At 44.7% G+C, this 15,851-nt stretch overlaps 1 protein-coding gene across 1 annotated transcript; it reads right to left on the bottom strand.

Moving 5' to 3' along the window:
* Nucleotides 1–15: 15 nt before the first annotated feature.
* On the bottom strand, nucleotides 16–3,726 carry LOC136550441 (malate dehydrogenase, chloroplastic-like). Its single transcript, XM_066542014.1, has 2 exons — nucleotides 3,483–3,726; nucleotides 16–1,332 (listed from the first exon to the last, which is right to left on the bottom strand). Exon 2 carries the CDS (start codon nucleotides 1,318–1,320, stop codon nucleotides 139–141), a length of 1,182 nt encoding a protein of 393 aa, XP_066398111.1. The 5' UTR covers nucleotides 1,321–1,332; nucleotides 3,483–3,726; the 3' UTR covers nucleotides 16–138.
* Between the last annotated feature and the right edge of the window lie 12,125 nt (nucleotides 3,727–15,851).

Genomic DNA, 15,851 nt, shown 5'->3' with positions numbered 1-15,851 from the left:
GAGGGCAGAGTACCGTTGTGTTTTCGGCATTTGAACCTCCCTAAGATTCAGATTTCATACTTAAAAAGAATGTAGGGCGTGCACTGTGCAACGTACAAAACTGATGCTGCCAGCCCCAGCAGGCAGCAGAGGCTCAGCTCAGTTCAACGCTGCCTCCTGGTTCTGCTGCACGTACGCGATGCCCTTGTCGATGCTGGCCTTGAGCCTGGGCTTGAGATCCTCCAGTTCGCGCGCCTCGTAGTCGGTGAGCCCCCTGAGCTCGGAGGCCAGCACCTCCTCCACGCCGCCCCTCCCGAGCTTCACCCTGCACGCGAAGAACGGGAGCTCCGGCACCACCTGCGACTGCACGTACGCGCACTCGTACACGTCGTCGTGGCCGTCGAGGCCGCGCAAGGACGCCTCGAGGAACCGCGCGGCGGCGTACGCCATGGACAGCGTGGCGGACCCGGCGCCGGCCTTGGCCTCCACCACCTCGGTGCCGGCGTCCCGGATCCTGGCGGCGAGCTCCTCCACCTCCTCGTCCGTGAACGCCGCCGCGGCGGCCTTGGGCCGCGCCTTGGACAGCAGCGGCAGGATGGTGGCAGCCGCGTGGCCGCCCACGACCGGCACGTCCACGTCCGCGACCGGGAGGCCCTTCCGCGCCGCCACGAACGCGTTGGCGCGGACCACGTCCAGCGTCGTGACGCCGAACAGCCTGCGAGGGTCGTACGCGCCCTTCTGCTTCAGCACCTCGGCGGCGATCGGCACCGTCGAGTTCACCGGGTTGCTGATGACGTGCACCAGCGCGCCCGGCGCGTGGTCTGCCACCGCCGCCACGAGGTCCCGCACGATGCCCGCGTTGACGCTGAACAGGTCGTCCCGCGTCATGCCGGGCTTCCGGAGCACGCCGGCGGGGATGACCACGACGTCCGCGCCCAACAGGCAGCCCGCGAGCGCGTCTTTACCTGTGAAGCCGGCGACCTGCGCCGGGGTGTTGCAGTGGCTGAGGTCGGCGGTCACGCCCTCCACGTTGGCGATGTCGTACAGGTGCAGCGCCGAGACGAGCGGGGACATCTTGGCCAGCAGAGAGAGCGGCTGCCCGATCCCTCCCGCCGCTCCAAGGATGGCCACCTTGTAGCTGCCGCTGCCGTTGCCGGCCTGCGCGACGATGACCCGGCTCGCGGCTCGCGGTTTTGGCAGTCTTGGTCTTAGAGTGAGAGAGTAGCTGTGTGAGCTGGAGTTAATGAATTGCTGTGCGTTGAAGGCGCTGGCACCATGCCGGAGCCGCTTTTTGCAAGGAACTGAAGTGAGGGATAGGGTCGCGATTGCAACCGCCGCCATGTCTTAGGATCTCTGTAATAATTTCCAACAATGCAGAAGTATTTTCATCAAAAAAATGCAGAAGTATCCAGCTGTTAGTATAGTACCAGAGGTTGCAGAGTGCTCGAATTGAGAAATCAGTAGGACGATATTGATAATTTTTACGGCACTGCTAGCGCCCGGCCGGATGGACACCCGTGGCTGTAGTCCGATTTCGCGCGTCCACTCGTGGGCCCGCGTCGCCCGGATGTCGCTCGACCACATATGCGTCACCCGCGCCCACGCGACAGCCCGTTCCGCGCGCCCGGCCGGATGGACACCCATGGCTGTAGTCCAATTTCGCGCGTCCACGCTCGACCACGTATGCGTCAACCGCGCCCACGCGAGAGCCCGCGCCGCGCGCCCACGCGGGGACTGCTCGCATCCCCTCCCGATTCCCACGCGCATATCATGTGCAACATCTGATCTACTTTTGAAATATCCGGATACAACACTTGCAACATAAAAAAAAGACAGATGAAACACTTAAATATGCGTCTGAAACACGTGAAAAAACACTTGAAAAACATATGCAACATCTAGATAAAACGCTTGCAACATATGTGTGAAACATATGCAACTTCACATAAACACACTTGCAACATATGTCTAAAAAACAGGTGAAACAACGGGACAAACTTGCAACATACTCCCTTCGTCCCAAAATATCTATCGCTTTCGCTTCCCGAGAAATAACTTTAATAAAATATATATTACAAAATATTAATATTTATGGTACATAATTAGTATCATTGGAAAGATATTTGAATCTAGTTTTTTAATAAATTTATTTGGAGATACAAATGTTGTACGTATTTTCTACAAATCGAGTCAAACTTGTGGCACGAAAACCGGAAACGACAAATAATATGGGACAGAGGGTGTATGTGTACAAACGTTGCAACATCCCGATCTACTTTTGCAACAACCGAATGAAAACACTTGCAACATATACCTCTAAAACTATCTGAAACATTTAAAATGTACACTTGAAACATGCATCGTATCGTGGTGTAGCCTCCTCCGCGCGTTTGCATCGTTGCGCCGTAGCCATAGCCCGTAGCAGGAGGTGAGCCCGGAGGGCTTTCAGCGCCAGGGCCCGGCATTTCTCCTTTGCGCTAGCAGCGCTTGTTGGCATCGTCGGGCGCGAGCATGCACGCAACAACCTCGGTGGCCAGCGCGGCCACAGCGTGGGAGCGGTGGTGTTCGCACTGTCAAGCGGGGTGGGTGGCGGAGCAAGCGGCAGGAGCGGCGGAGCGCAGCGGCGGAGCGCGGGGTGACCGTCGACAGCGAAGCAGAGCAGAGCACGGGAGTGGGCAGGCGGCACGGTGGAGGCGCCCGTAACGGTGGGGAACGCTGCGACAGCCGTTGCACGATACGAGCTGGGGAACTGTCGCTCTGTATTTTTTTCATTATTAGTGAAGGAACGAAGGTAGACAGCAGCAGGCCTGGGAAGAAGCGTCCGGGACGGGAGTCGTCCCACGGACGCCTTCACCCGAATATTTTCGTAATTTTTATTTTATAGGGGACTTAACTAATTTTTCTTGAGGGTCAGGGGGAGTTAATTAATTTTTTTACACACAGGGGGGAATTAATTAATAATCGCAATATTGAGCCATCATATGTTTTTTTTGAGAGGTCATATGTTTTGTTGATCGATGTCGAGGACATTAGAGAATGGAGGCCCAGTGGTAAAACTAGTCATGAACCATCATGGTATTCAGCCCACCAAAATTGGACCGTGATTGTTTTTTAGCCCGATCCGGATTCGGCCCGTACACCACCCAACGCTACCGAGCATGGACCGCACACGGCCCACTCCCGGCCCGGCATGAGGAGTGGCACGGACGCCAATGCTAATTGTCGGCAGGCGGCGATCCATCCGAGTCATCGTTTCCGTGGGAACTCACCGTCGGAAAGCCACCGGCTCTCCCTCTCAGTCTCCGATCACCGCTTCATCATTTCCTTTCTCACCCAACAAGCAACGATCGATCGAGCCCTCGACGGCTGCTGGGTGCTGGCTATTGCGGCCTCCCTCCGCGTCACCGCCGCCCGCGCCCCCACACCCAAAAGCATATACGCTATCGGGAAGAGAAATACTACTAGTAGAGAAGTAGACTGGAGATGGAGGAAATGGCGAGCACCTGACGGGAGCGCACGAGCGGTGGAGGGTGGAGCCAGTGCCCAGTGGTGGCTCGCGGCGCGGCGGCTGACCGCGTGGCTGTGGCGCGCGGGAGGGAGAAGGGCAGAAGGCCAACACACAGTGACACAGCACAGCCGAGTGGTGTGGTGAAGTCGCGAGCTAGAGCGGGAAGCCCACCTCACCCCACCAGAGCCAAGAGCTGGAGAGGACGGTGCATGTGGCTGTGGATTTTTCGTCTCCTATTTCCTTCCTAGCAGAAATTTCAGATAACAAAACGCGTGGGGAGCTCACTCTCCTCAATCTCCCAGCAAAAAGGAAGTACACTTTGAAAAGCAACGCTACTGCACTAGTACTCTTGTCCACCACTAAACTAGTACTCTAAACCACACGAATCTTGAAGTGGGTTGTTTGGTGGAATTGTATTCTTTTCCCCTGAAATTTTCAGTAAAATAGTTAAGCCATTCCGGATCAGAACCATGTATGTGTATGGCTCATTCAACGAGGCGTGCATCTAAGGATGTCAATGGATCGGGTTTGGGGCGGATATCCGCGGGTTTCGGGATTCTGCGGGTTCGGGTTTGGGGATGGTTTTTCACCCACGGTTTTTGGGTTCGGGGCCCCGAAACCAATCGGGTTCGGTTTTGGGTTTGGTTTTCCATCCGTGGATATCCAATGGATATCCGAAATAAATCATTTGGAATTAAAACTCATGTTTTATAATATACTAATAATAATTTATTTACTTAGATTATTAAATTTATTTACAGTTGACTCATGAAAATATTTAGTTATTTGTTGCCTCTTGTTTATACATGTGAATATGTGTATATATATCCGCGGGTTACGGGTATCCATTCGGGTTTCGGGTATCCGTTCGGGTTTCGGGTATCCGCGAGTTTGGTTTTTGTGATGGATTTCCACCCGAATCGGTTTTCGGGGCAGATTCGGGTTTCGATTTCGGGTTTCGGTTTTGGGTGCACGGAGACTCCACCCGATCAGAACCCGACCCGTTGTCCATCCTTACGTGCATCCATGATTTGAAAGAGCGACGACCATTTCCACAGCTGGATCGGAGGAGTCGTGCCAACACCATCTGAGCATCCAGACAGCCTGTTCGTTCAGGGCTTATCAGTCATGATATAATATTTTTCTCTCACAACAAACTAGTATCAGTCGGACTTATCAGCTTAGAAACTAACCAGCGAACAGATTGAGAGACGCAATTTCAAAAAGGACAAAGCATAAGCCATAACTTTTCTCCATCTCATACTCTCGTGAGTCACGAGTCATGAAACCATATTTTCAAAAGTTTTCTTAGACCTTATTTGGATGTAGCCAGATTTACATCAATCCACATGTGTCAGGGTGAATTGGAGTAGAACATAAACTAAATTTTATCATAGTCCACTCCAACACACCTAGGATTGAGGTGAATCCGATAACGTCGAAAAATGCCTTAAGTGGATCGATGTCACCGTGATGTCGTGTTCAGTATCGTTCGTTTAGTATACCGCAAACAGCTTTGATAGAAATAGTACAGGATCACTAGCCATAGATCTAGCATGTGTACTTGTATTTGGAGTAAACAGCGAGTCATATAGCATCTACCAGTATGGGATTAACAGATAGAGTGAGAGGGAGAGGGGTGGAAAGAAGTGCAAACCATCGGCCGCCTTCGAGGAAGATGGGCTGACCATCGCGGCGCTTGGTGAAGACTTGGTGGAGGCGTAGTGTCGAAGGGCGGCGGTGTAGTGGCGGCGTTGGCCGGTGACGGTGCTTCCCGTCATTGGCTGCGCACCCTCTCTTAGACCGGATTAGGGTTGTGTCGATGGGGCGACTGTAGCTCGTTCAACCTCGTGATCTAAGCCGCCGGCCCCCACTTTTCTTTTATAGCGTAGTGTGATGAGGGGCCACCAACCATGTAGGATTGGACGTCCCTAATCAGGGCGCAGATCCAAGGGCCTAATTGACCGATAGAGATCAACTAACATTCTCCCCCATGATCTCACCTTATGACTTAAACTCAACTTACTTTATCTTGTTCTTATTCCATCAAAGATCAGTGCATAGAGCGTGTATCATCATCACGGTCAGTTGTCATTAGATTAAACAGCTACAAATGCACCTTTCTGTTTTGAAATATATTCTTAACTAGGCCCTTATTGTCCAAGAATCATAGGCTTTCCCTTAAACCCATGTCGGCTAAGTGTTCTCTGAACACGATGGGTGGTAAGCCTTTTGTAAGCGGATCCGTGAGCATCTTTTCTGTTCTTATATGCTTAAGACTAATTATATGATCCTGGACTTTAGTCTTTCACAACATAATACTTTATGTCAATATGTTTGACAGCACTACTTGACTTATTGTTGTGAGCATAATATATTGCTGGATTATTATCGTAGTATAACTTGAGTGGTTTATGTATGTCGTCTACCACTTTCAACCCGGGTATGAAATTTCTTTAGCCAATTCACCTGCCCTGTGGCCTCATAACATGCTACAATCTCGGCATACATTGTGGACGATATAGTAATGGTTTGCTTTGAGCTTTTCCACGATATAGCTCCTCCTGCGAGAGTGAATATAGTATCCTGACGTGGACTTTCTTTCATCTCCCGTATAATCAGAATCTGTATACCCCTCTATGTGTAGGGAATCAAATCTTCTATACGTTAGCATAAGACCCTTTGTACCTTGCAGGTAACGCAAACTTTTCTTTACTATTTTCTAGTGTTCTATTCCTAGATTACTCTGATATCTGCTAAGCAATCCGGTAACAAATGCTAAGTCAGGGCGAGTACACACTTGAGCATACTGTAAACTTTCGACAGCTGAACTATATGGAACCGCTTTCATTTGATCGATCTCATATTGGTTCCTAGGACATTAAAATTCCCCATATTTGTCGCCCTTGACTATGGGAGCAGGTGAAGACCTATAATTTTGCATACTGTATTTTTTTAGAACTTTTTTCTAAGTATGCCTTTTGTGATAATCCTAAAACCTCCTTTTCTCTATCTCGATGAATCTCTATTCCTAGGACGAACGAAGCTTCACCAAGATCCCTCATATCAAACTTTGAGGACAAGAACTTCTTTGTTTCTAGTAGTAGATTAACATCACTGCTAGTGAGCAAGATATCATCCACATACAAGACTAGGAAAAATGTATTTCCCATTCTTGAACTTTGTGTAAACGCAATTGTCCTCTACATTTTCTTGAAATCCAAACTTTCTTATTGTACTATTAAACTTCAAATACTACTGTCTTGAAGCTTGTTTTAATCTGTAAATAGATTTCTTTAGGCGGACATCCCATATGTTCTTTTTCCTTCCACAACAAAACTTTTCAGTTGTGCCATATAAATATTTTTCTCAAGATCCTCGTTTAGGAACGCCGTCTTTACATCCATCTGATGTAATTCTAAGTCGTAATGGGCTACAAGCGGCCATTATGATTCTAAAAGAATCCTTACATGAGACTAGGAGTGGGCACGTATACCCGCTTCTCTTCAAAACTAATTTCTCATGCTACCATGCTCCCCCTGATTATATCATCCTCCAAGAAGACAGCATGTCTTATTTCTACAAACTTCGTTTGTCTGTCAGGACAATAGAAGCGATAACCTTTTGAATTTTTTAGATAGCCAATGAAATGGTAGCTGACTGTCTTAGAGTTCAGCTTCCCTATGTTTGGGTTAAATACTTTTGCCTCAGCTGGACAATCCCACACACGTAAATAGTTTAGTGAGGGTTCCTTTCCTGTCCACAACTCATACGGTATTTTGGACACCGACTTACTTGGCACTAGATTAAGTATATGAATGGCGGGTTTTAACGCCTCTATCCATAAACTTATCGGTAGGGTAGAGTAACTTATCATGCTTCTCACCATATCCATTAAGATACGGTTGCGTCTTTCAGCTACTCTATTCTGCTGAGGCTCGCTCGGTGTAGAATACTGGGTTACTATGCCATTTTCTTATAAGTACCTTGCAAAGGGTCCAGGAACTTAGCCATATGGGGTGTGTTGACCGTAGTACTCTCCCCCACGGTCGTACCTTACTACCTTAATCTTTAAGTTGTGCTAATTTTCTACTTCAACCTTGAATATTTTTAATTTATCCAATGTTTCCAATCTTTCCTTAATTGGATAAATATGGCCAACATGTGAGTAGTCATCTGTGAATGTTATAAATGAATCATAACTATCCACACTCTTCATAGAAAAGGACCACAGATATCTGTGTGAACTATTTTTAAAATTCCTACGCTTTATTTGGTATCTTTCTTTATTTTCTTAACGTACTTTCCTTTTATGCAATCTATGCATTGTTCTAAATCTAAAAATTCTAAAGGCGAAAGAATTGATTTCTTAATCAATCACTCTATTCTCCCCCTCGAAATATGGCCTAAACGACAGTGCCATAATTTTGAAGATACATCATGCATTCTCTTCTGCTTATTTGTTGCATTCATAGATGAGGAAGCATTCTCATTCTCAGTACTTACATCATTCACATTCTCAGAAAGTGATAATAAATAAAGCTTGTCTTATCGGAAGGCAAGACCTACACATTTATTATTATAAACAATCTAATATTTGATCATTACCAAAATGGACAATCATATCCATCATCATCTAAACGTGAAACACTTATTAAGTTTCTTCGTAAAGAGGGTACAAATAGAAGCATCTAAAAGCTTAAGTAGAAAACCATCAACTAATTCTAGAGAAAGATCTCCAATGGCTTCAACTTGAGCTCCAACTCCATTTGCTACTTTAATTCTTCCTTCTCCTCTTTGTAGGGTCCTCCTCGTACGGAATCCCTATAATGAATTTGCAATATAAACAGTTGCACCTGAATCAATCCACCAACTAGATTTTGCATAACTTAAATACAAGGATTCATCTATGAATGTAATAAAACTTATCACCTCTCTTCAGAAGGCTCTTCAGGAAGTCTGGACAGTCCCTCTAGTAGTGTCTATACTTCTTGCACTATTTGCACTGATCCTTTTCAACTGGAGCATTGTTGTTCTTCGGATGGTGGTCATTCTGAGGGGCTTTTTCTTGAGGTTTGGCATTCTTATTGAAGTTCTTTTTCTTGTCCTTCATAAGGTTAGCAGATTCACCCTATAAGGATTTCAGCCTCTCCTCTTCTTGAACACATATTGCGATGAGCTTTTCTATGTCCTAATTGTTGGGCTGCATGTTGTAGTTAACAACAAAGGTTTCATATTCCTTTAGGCAAGGAAGCAAAAACCAAATGAATCAGAAACTCATCCTTGAGCCCCAAATCCATTGGCTTCAAGCTTCGAAAGCCGTGTTGCTCATCTTCAATATGTGCTCTTTGATACCGCCACCAGGTATATTTTTCATTGAACAATTTCTTGATCAATGTACTGGCATAAGCCTTTGAAGAGCCAGTAAATTGATTCTTCACCTTCTTAAGATACTCCATGGTGGTATCACAGTCTATGATAGACCCCCTTATAGCATCTGAAATTATAGGACTTAGCCACCATCAAGCACTTGTGGTTTGAAATGTCTCATTTCTTGTGTTCGAGATCATACTTCATTCGTACTTTTGCATGATCTCGCTGCCGAGCAGTGAAATCAGCATCAAACTCATTTTCTTCCCTCACCGGATCCACTAGCTCAGTAGGACACGGCGAGGTAAGCGCTAGGTCATTTTCAGACAGGCAGTAAATGCTAGCTCATACTTCTCTCGCCATACCCTATAGTTGCTCCCTTCAAGAGGTGGTATGTGTGAGATGAATGCCATTGGGTTGAGTCCTGAAAAACATCGTCAGAGATAGTGAGAAAATATGACATTATAATTGCATGCTTTAATTTAACGTTGGTCAAAATTAAAACATACAATATTCTTATACACTAATTCTACATCACCGTTGGGTAAAAATAGAATTAATGCACGGAAAAATTATGAATAAACATTATAATATTGCAATTATCAACGTTGGTAAGAAAAATAACAATATTATAATTTACTGATTAAAAATGACTACTCTTCAAATTAAATTCTCCTGTTGGTTCGAATTTAATTAGAAGATGATAAACTTTAACATTGCAGCGGAAACATGAAAAAAATCATTATCTATTTTTCAGAAGCATTGAACTTTTCTCATATCTACTTTCTAGAAAAAAAGTAACATGATGGTGCAATTTTACTAGAAATTTTAAACCTTCAAAATTCAGCGGGTGAGCATGTCGCCGTCGAGCGATCTAGGCGATGGTGCCCTGATCCCCACACGCGCTGCGGTGAGAAGCTCCTGAAACCCTAGATCTGACCGGCACTGTCGTAGGTCCCCTCATCGGAGCGCACGCTTCCTAGTGGGTGAGCGCGCCATCGTTGAGCGGTCATGTGATGGTGCCCTCGGCCGGGCTCGCGCATAAGGCGGTGAGTGCGGCTTAGCTTCTCCCCGTGCGTTGATGAGGCGACGGTGGAGGTCCTTCCCGCATGATGGTATGAGTCAACCCACACGACGGCGGTGGGGACGAGCGACAGAAGAGTACGGTAGGTCCTCCTCTCCTTCGTCTGATCCGTTTCTAGGGTTAGGGTTTTCTAGGGTTAGGGTTAGCTATTGTTCTTCTTCCTTGAGGTGTCTACGCGGGTTAGGGTTAGGGTTTGAGATCCTTTTCAAAACCGACACCCTTTCTTACTTCTTTTCTTCACCCGATTTGGGTTTAGAGTTCAATGAACCCTCTGTTTAGATCCAAAATGAATCTATCACCTCCTTCTAAATGCTGCTATTTAGTTTTCTACTCTGATAGGCTAGATCTACGTCTAGTTAGGCGACTAATACCATTGATAGAAATAGTACAGGATCACTAGCCATAGATCTAGCATGTGTACTTGTATTTGGAGCAAACAGTGAGTCCTAGAACATCTACCAGTATGGGATTAACAGATAGAGTGAGAGGAAGTGGGGTGGAAGAAGTGCAAACCATCAGTCGCCTTCGAGGAAGACGGGCTGGCCATCATGACGCTTGGTGAAGACTCGATGGAGGCACAGTGTCGAAGGGCGACGGTGCAATGGTGATGTTGGTCGGCGGTGGTGCTTCCTGTCACTGGCTATGCACCCTCTCTTAGATCGAATTACGGTTGTGTCGGTGGGGCGACTGTAGCTCGTTTAACCTCATGATCTAAGCTGCCGGCCCCCACCTTTCTTTTATAGCACAATGTGACAGGGCCCACCAACCATGTAGGGTTGGGCACCCTTGATCAGGGCATGGATCCAAGGGCTCAATTGATCGTTGGATAGAGATCAACTAACAAGCTTCTCTTAAGTGGATGGATGTCACCGTGATGTCATGATGTCATGTCAGTCCCGTTAGTTTAGTATACGGCAAACAATAAAAATGTTCAAACACACCATGCGCCACACGCTCACATGAAGGCACGAAATCAAGTGCGGGAGTTGTCCTTTTTTAGAAAAGGGAATATATTAATATCCCAGCCACTGCATCGACTAATGCATGTGGCTGTTCATTATTACAAGCGAGCAAAAAAGTCTAAGGAATCTCAAACACGAAGTTTTGAACCATGAATACAATAGAATTCTCAAAAGGAAAGACTAAAGAGCAATTCTGTTGCTAAAACGCCAGCTAGTGTCTAGCAAACACCTCCATCGCGGCCGTCTCAATAATCCTACAGCCTGCCTTCATGAAGTGGCGATCCTCCTCCTTCTGAAGTAATGTCCAGTACCTGGCCCAATATATTCCCTTGAAGATAACCTGCAAATAAGACGGTGCTATGATCTTGTCAAACACAACATCATTTCGAGTTAACCAAAGAGCCCAGCAAATGGCACTTGCACCCACAAGAATTTGAGACTTCCTTATCCTATTTAACCCTTCCAACCAACCTGTAAACAAATTGTGTACAGTAGTTGGGGGTTTCAGGTTAAAGGAAATAAGAACAATTCTCCACATAAATTTAGCATAATGACAGTCAAAGAGTAAATGTTGTATGGTCTCATTAGTGGAACAGAAACAACACTTCCTATCTCTTCGCCACTGTCGCCTAGCTAAATTGTCCTTGGTCAAGATTACGCCTTTGTATAAATACCACATAAAGACTTTAATCTTGAGAGGTAGTTTAAGTTTCCAAATTAAAGTGTTCTAAGGTAAAGCCTGTACACCTAATAATGCTCTGTACATGGAATTAACTGAAAACAACCCTTTCTGATGCATCCCCCACACAAAAGCGATCCCTTTGGTTTGTTAAGTGTACATCTGCAACCATGGCCACTACATTGTGCCATGCTTGCAAATTAACCCCCATCAGAGATCTCCTGAAAGCTATATTTAACGGTGTCAGTAGACAGTACCATCCTAATAGATGCACTTTTCTTTCTCACAATGTTATATAGTGATGGGAAGAGCATCTTGAAAGAGCGTGGCGTTATCCATGAATCCTCCCAAAAACACACTTGGGATCCGTCACCTAGATCAAACCTACCCATCGGCAGGAACTCACCCTTGACCTTCATAAGGCCAGCCCAAAACTGAGAGTCCCCGGGCATGTATTGAACCTGAGTCAAAGTCTTATCCCTTAAATACTTATTTTTAAGCAACTTTTGCCAAACACCATCACCATTTATCAGTTTGAAAAGCCACTTGCTTAAGAGGCACTTATTATGGACACCTAGATTTAGGACACCCAATCCTCCTTGGTCTTTTGGTGTACATACTACTTCCCATTTTGTCAATCTAGATTTATTCTTATGTTCATCGCTTTGCCAAAAGAACCGAGATCTAAAATAATCCAATTTTTTTCAAAATTCCTCTAGGTATTTCAAAGAAGGACATCATGACCATAGGAAGACTACTCAGAACCGAGTTAATGAGGACAAGCCTTCCACCCACCGAAAGCATCTTACTCCTCCAACCACTCAGTCTCTTTTGAAATCTTTCTTCCACATGTTTCTAGTCCTTATTCATTAGTTTTCGATGATGCATAGGAATTCCTAGATATCTAAAAGGGAATGATCCTACATTACACCCAAAAATTTGTGTATAGTCCAATTGATTAGCATTAGCTGCTCCATAACAAAATAATTCGCTCTTATGGAAATTGATTTTGAGTCCCGATAATTGCTCAAAGGCACAAAGCAAGAGCTTCATATTTTTGGCCCTCTCTAAATCATTGTCCATAAAGATAATAGTGTCATCCGCATACTGAAGGACTGAGAGTCCTTCATCGACCAAATGCGGAACCACTCCATGAATTTGTTTGGCCTCTTTTGCTCGTGAAATGAGTATAGCCAGCATGTCAACCACTATATTAAACAAGATTGGAGATAACGGGTCCCCTTGCCGCACTCCTTTTCTTGTTTGGAAATAATGGCCTAAATTATCATTGACCTTTACTTGCAACACTCCCTCTAGACTATGACTTTTGAAATCCATTCACACCAAACCGGTGAGAATCCTTTCATTCTGAGGACTTGTTGTATAAAAGGCCACTTAAGATTATCATATGCTTTTTCAAAATCCAGCTTTAGGATCACTCCATCTTTCTTTTTCCTATGCAGCTCATGTATTGTTTCATGTAGTATTACAACATCTTCCATTATATATCTTCCTAGAATAAAAGCCGTCTGAGACGGACCTATTAATTTACCTGCCACTTTCAAAATTCTATTATTTAACACCTTCGTAAAAACCTTAAACGAACACATTTAAGAGACAAATAGGTCTGTACTGTTGTATCCTAGTCGCATCCGTGATCTTGGGTAATAGTGTAATTACCCCAAAATTTAAACTTTGAATATGCAGTCCCCCCATATAAAATTCATAAAAGAGACTCATCAAATCTTGCTTGACAACATCCCAAAAGAATTGGTAAAATTCTACAGGAAAGCCATCCGGACCTGGTGCCTTATTATGTTCCATATCAAATATTGCCATTTTGACCTCTTCCTCACTGAATGGAGCCACAAATACTTCATTCTCCTCCTCCGACACTTGAGGTATATCATGCCTCAGAGTCTCGTCCAATGAGAAAGAATTCTGTAAATGAGGTCCAAACAATCTTTTGTAGTAATCGGTTATATAATCTTTCAAATTCGCATCCCCAACAATAATTCCTTCTTCCTAGTTCTAGTTGTGTGATTTTTGTTTTTCTATGTCTCACATTTGCTATCATATGAAAATACTTAGTATTATCATCTCCCTGCAACAACTTTGTTGCTTTTGATCGTTGGAGCCAATAAATCTCCTCCTCTCTTAGCAACTTAGTTAATTGCCCTTTAAGATGGTATCTAAGCTCTATCTCCTGAGATGATAGCAAATTTGTTTTTGCCTTTCTATTGAGGATATCTATTTTATCCATCAGGTCTAGCCTATGTTTCTTGTTTTGGGAGACTAAATTTCTAGCCCAACCTCTAAGAAAACGTCGCAGCCTCCTTATCTTAGACTGCCACCGTTCCAAGGGTGTTCTACCCCTATTCTCAGACTCCCACACCTCTTTTACCAAATCAAAAAAAACATCCCTTGTCAGCCACCCTATCTCAAATTTAAAATTCCTAGCATTGCCTCTGTGAGATGGTTCCCCCACATCAAGTAAGAGTGGTGTGTGATCAGAGATTTCTCGAGTGAGAGCCTGGACGGTCGCCAACGAAATTTTTTGTTCCCATTCGGTTGTCACCAAAATACGATCTAATTTCTCATAGGTTGGAATTTCAGCATAATTAGTCCAAGTGAACTTTCTACCCGTCATTTCTAGTTCCCTTAGATTTAGAGTTTCGATAATGGCATTAAAGAGAAGTGGCCATTTATTATTATATCTTGAATTATTTTTTTTCTGACGGGTTCCTAATTATATTGAAATCCCCCTACTATAAAAGGTAGATCCCCGTAGCTAGTACAAGCACGGTACTAACTCTGATAAAAAGTTCTCTTTGTGCTCTTCCTGTGCTGCGCCATAGACCGACAAAAGGGCCCATCGAAAATCATCTACCTTATTTCTTAAGACAAATTTTATGTAGTAATCCCCATCAATAATACTTTCTACTTTGAAGCTTTCTCAATTTATTCCCATTAGCATCCCCTAGACATACCCCGGGGACATCGCCAATGCCAAACAAAATCAGTCCCCGCACAGAAATTTTCTAGACATTGAGTTGAGAAACTATTTCTGTTGGTTTCTGATAAAGCTTATAAAATTAAGTCTTTTATATTCGGCCACATCATGTAAAAAGGTATGTTTAGCCAGGTCACGTAGACCTATGCAATTCCAGAAAATCCCTTTCATTAGAACAATTTTTTCTTTGCAGACGCCTTCCTATTAAGGAGTTTCTTAAACTTTTTATTTTTTGCCACCTTGATGGGTATGTGAACAAGTACCCCATCAACTGCCCACATTACTATTGTCCATCACTTCCTCCGTCAAGTCGCCACAGAGTCGACTGATGGTGGAAGAATCAGGATCAACCTCATCCTCCTCTGATTCACATTCTTTATCAGTTGAATTACCAACATACGAAGGTTTCAATCTCTCTTGTTCTATATCTTTAATTAAAGCTATAGAACCAGCAATTAAATTTTCATTACCACCCAGACTGATCCCCACCCCTCCTAAATTTTGCTCAATACGATCACTAGAAAAAGAAACCACTGAATTAATAACTGCCTTAGCATTACCTTAGGGATCCTCGAGATTTTTGATGGCAACTCTTTTTTCTGCCTTCTCAAGAGAGTGTACATCAGCCATGTCCGCATTCCACTTGCTTCGCCACACTAGGAGTAAGCTCTACGTCAGACAACACCGTCATCGTCATAACACTTCCCAATACATTGCCATCCATTGAAACTCTGGCCTCTACCATGGCTTCAAGACCGGCCCCAAGGTACTGATCCTCACCCACAAGCACTCCATCTGATGTCCCATCAACCTGGCTTGCCTCAAGTGACTCTCCAACTAGTGTGGAAGGCTGCTGGTTATGAATTTTTTGTGAACCCCAACTAGCAGCCCCCAAACCGGCCGACGCATGTATCCCTACCAAAGGCGGCTGCTGCTGCCCCTTCTCCTTCCCTTTCATTAAATTTCCTAGGACCAACTTGCCTCTCGACCTTGATGACTGTGATGAACGTTGCTGCATATGTGCTAGAGCTGAGGACCCTAAAGGTACCAAAGAAGCTGCTACTCGCACATCCACCGAATGACCTCTCTTGACTCCCACAAAATTGCGTACCGCATCACTCTGATCATTTCCCCTCATCTAATAAATCATCCTCTTCAAAATCAACATCCATATGTGCTTCTAGATTATTTGTTTCTTTTCCTGAATTGCTACTAACTACTACAGCTTGCTGCACTTGCACCTGAGTTGATAGCCT

This window comes from Miscanthus floridulus, chromosome 4 (genome assembly GCF_019320115.1).
Source record: "Miscanthus floridulus cultivar M001 chromosome 4, ASM1932011v1, whole genome shotgun sequence".
Lineage (NCBI taxonomy): Eukaryota > Viridiplantae > Streptophyta > Magnoliopsida > Poales > Poaceae > Miscanthus > Miscanthus floridulus.
The sequence above is the reverse complement of the archived record's forward strand: the minus strand, read 5'-3'. Positions and strand labels throughout refer to the sequence as shown.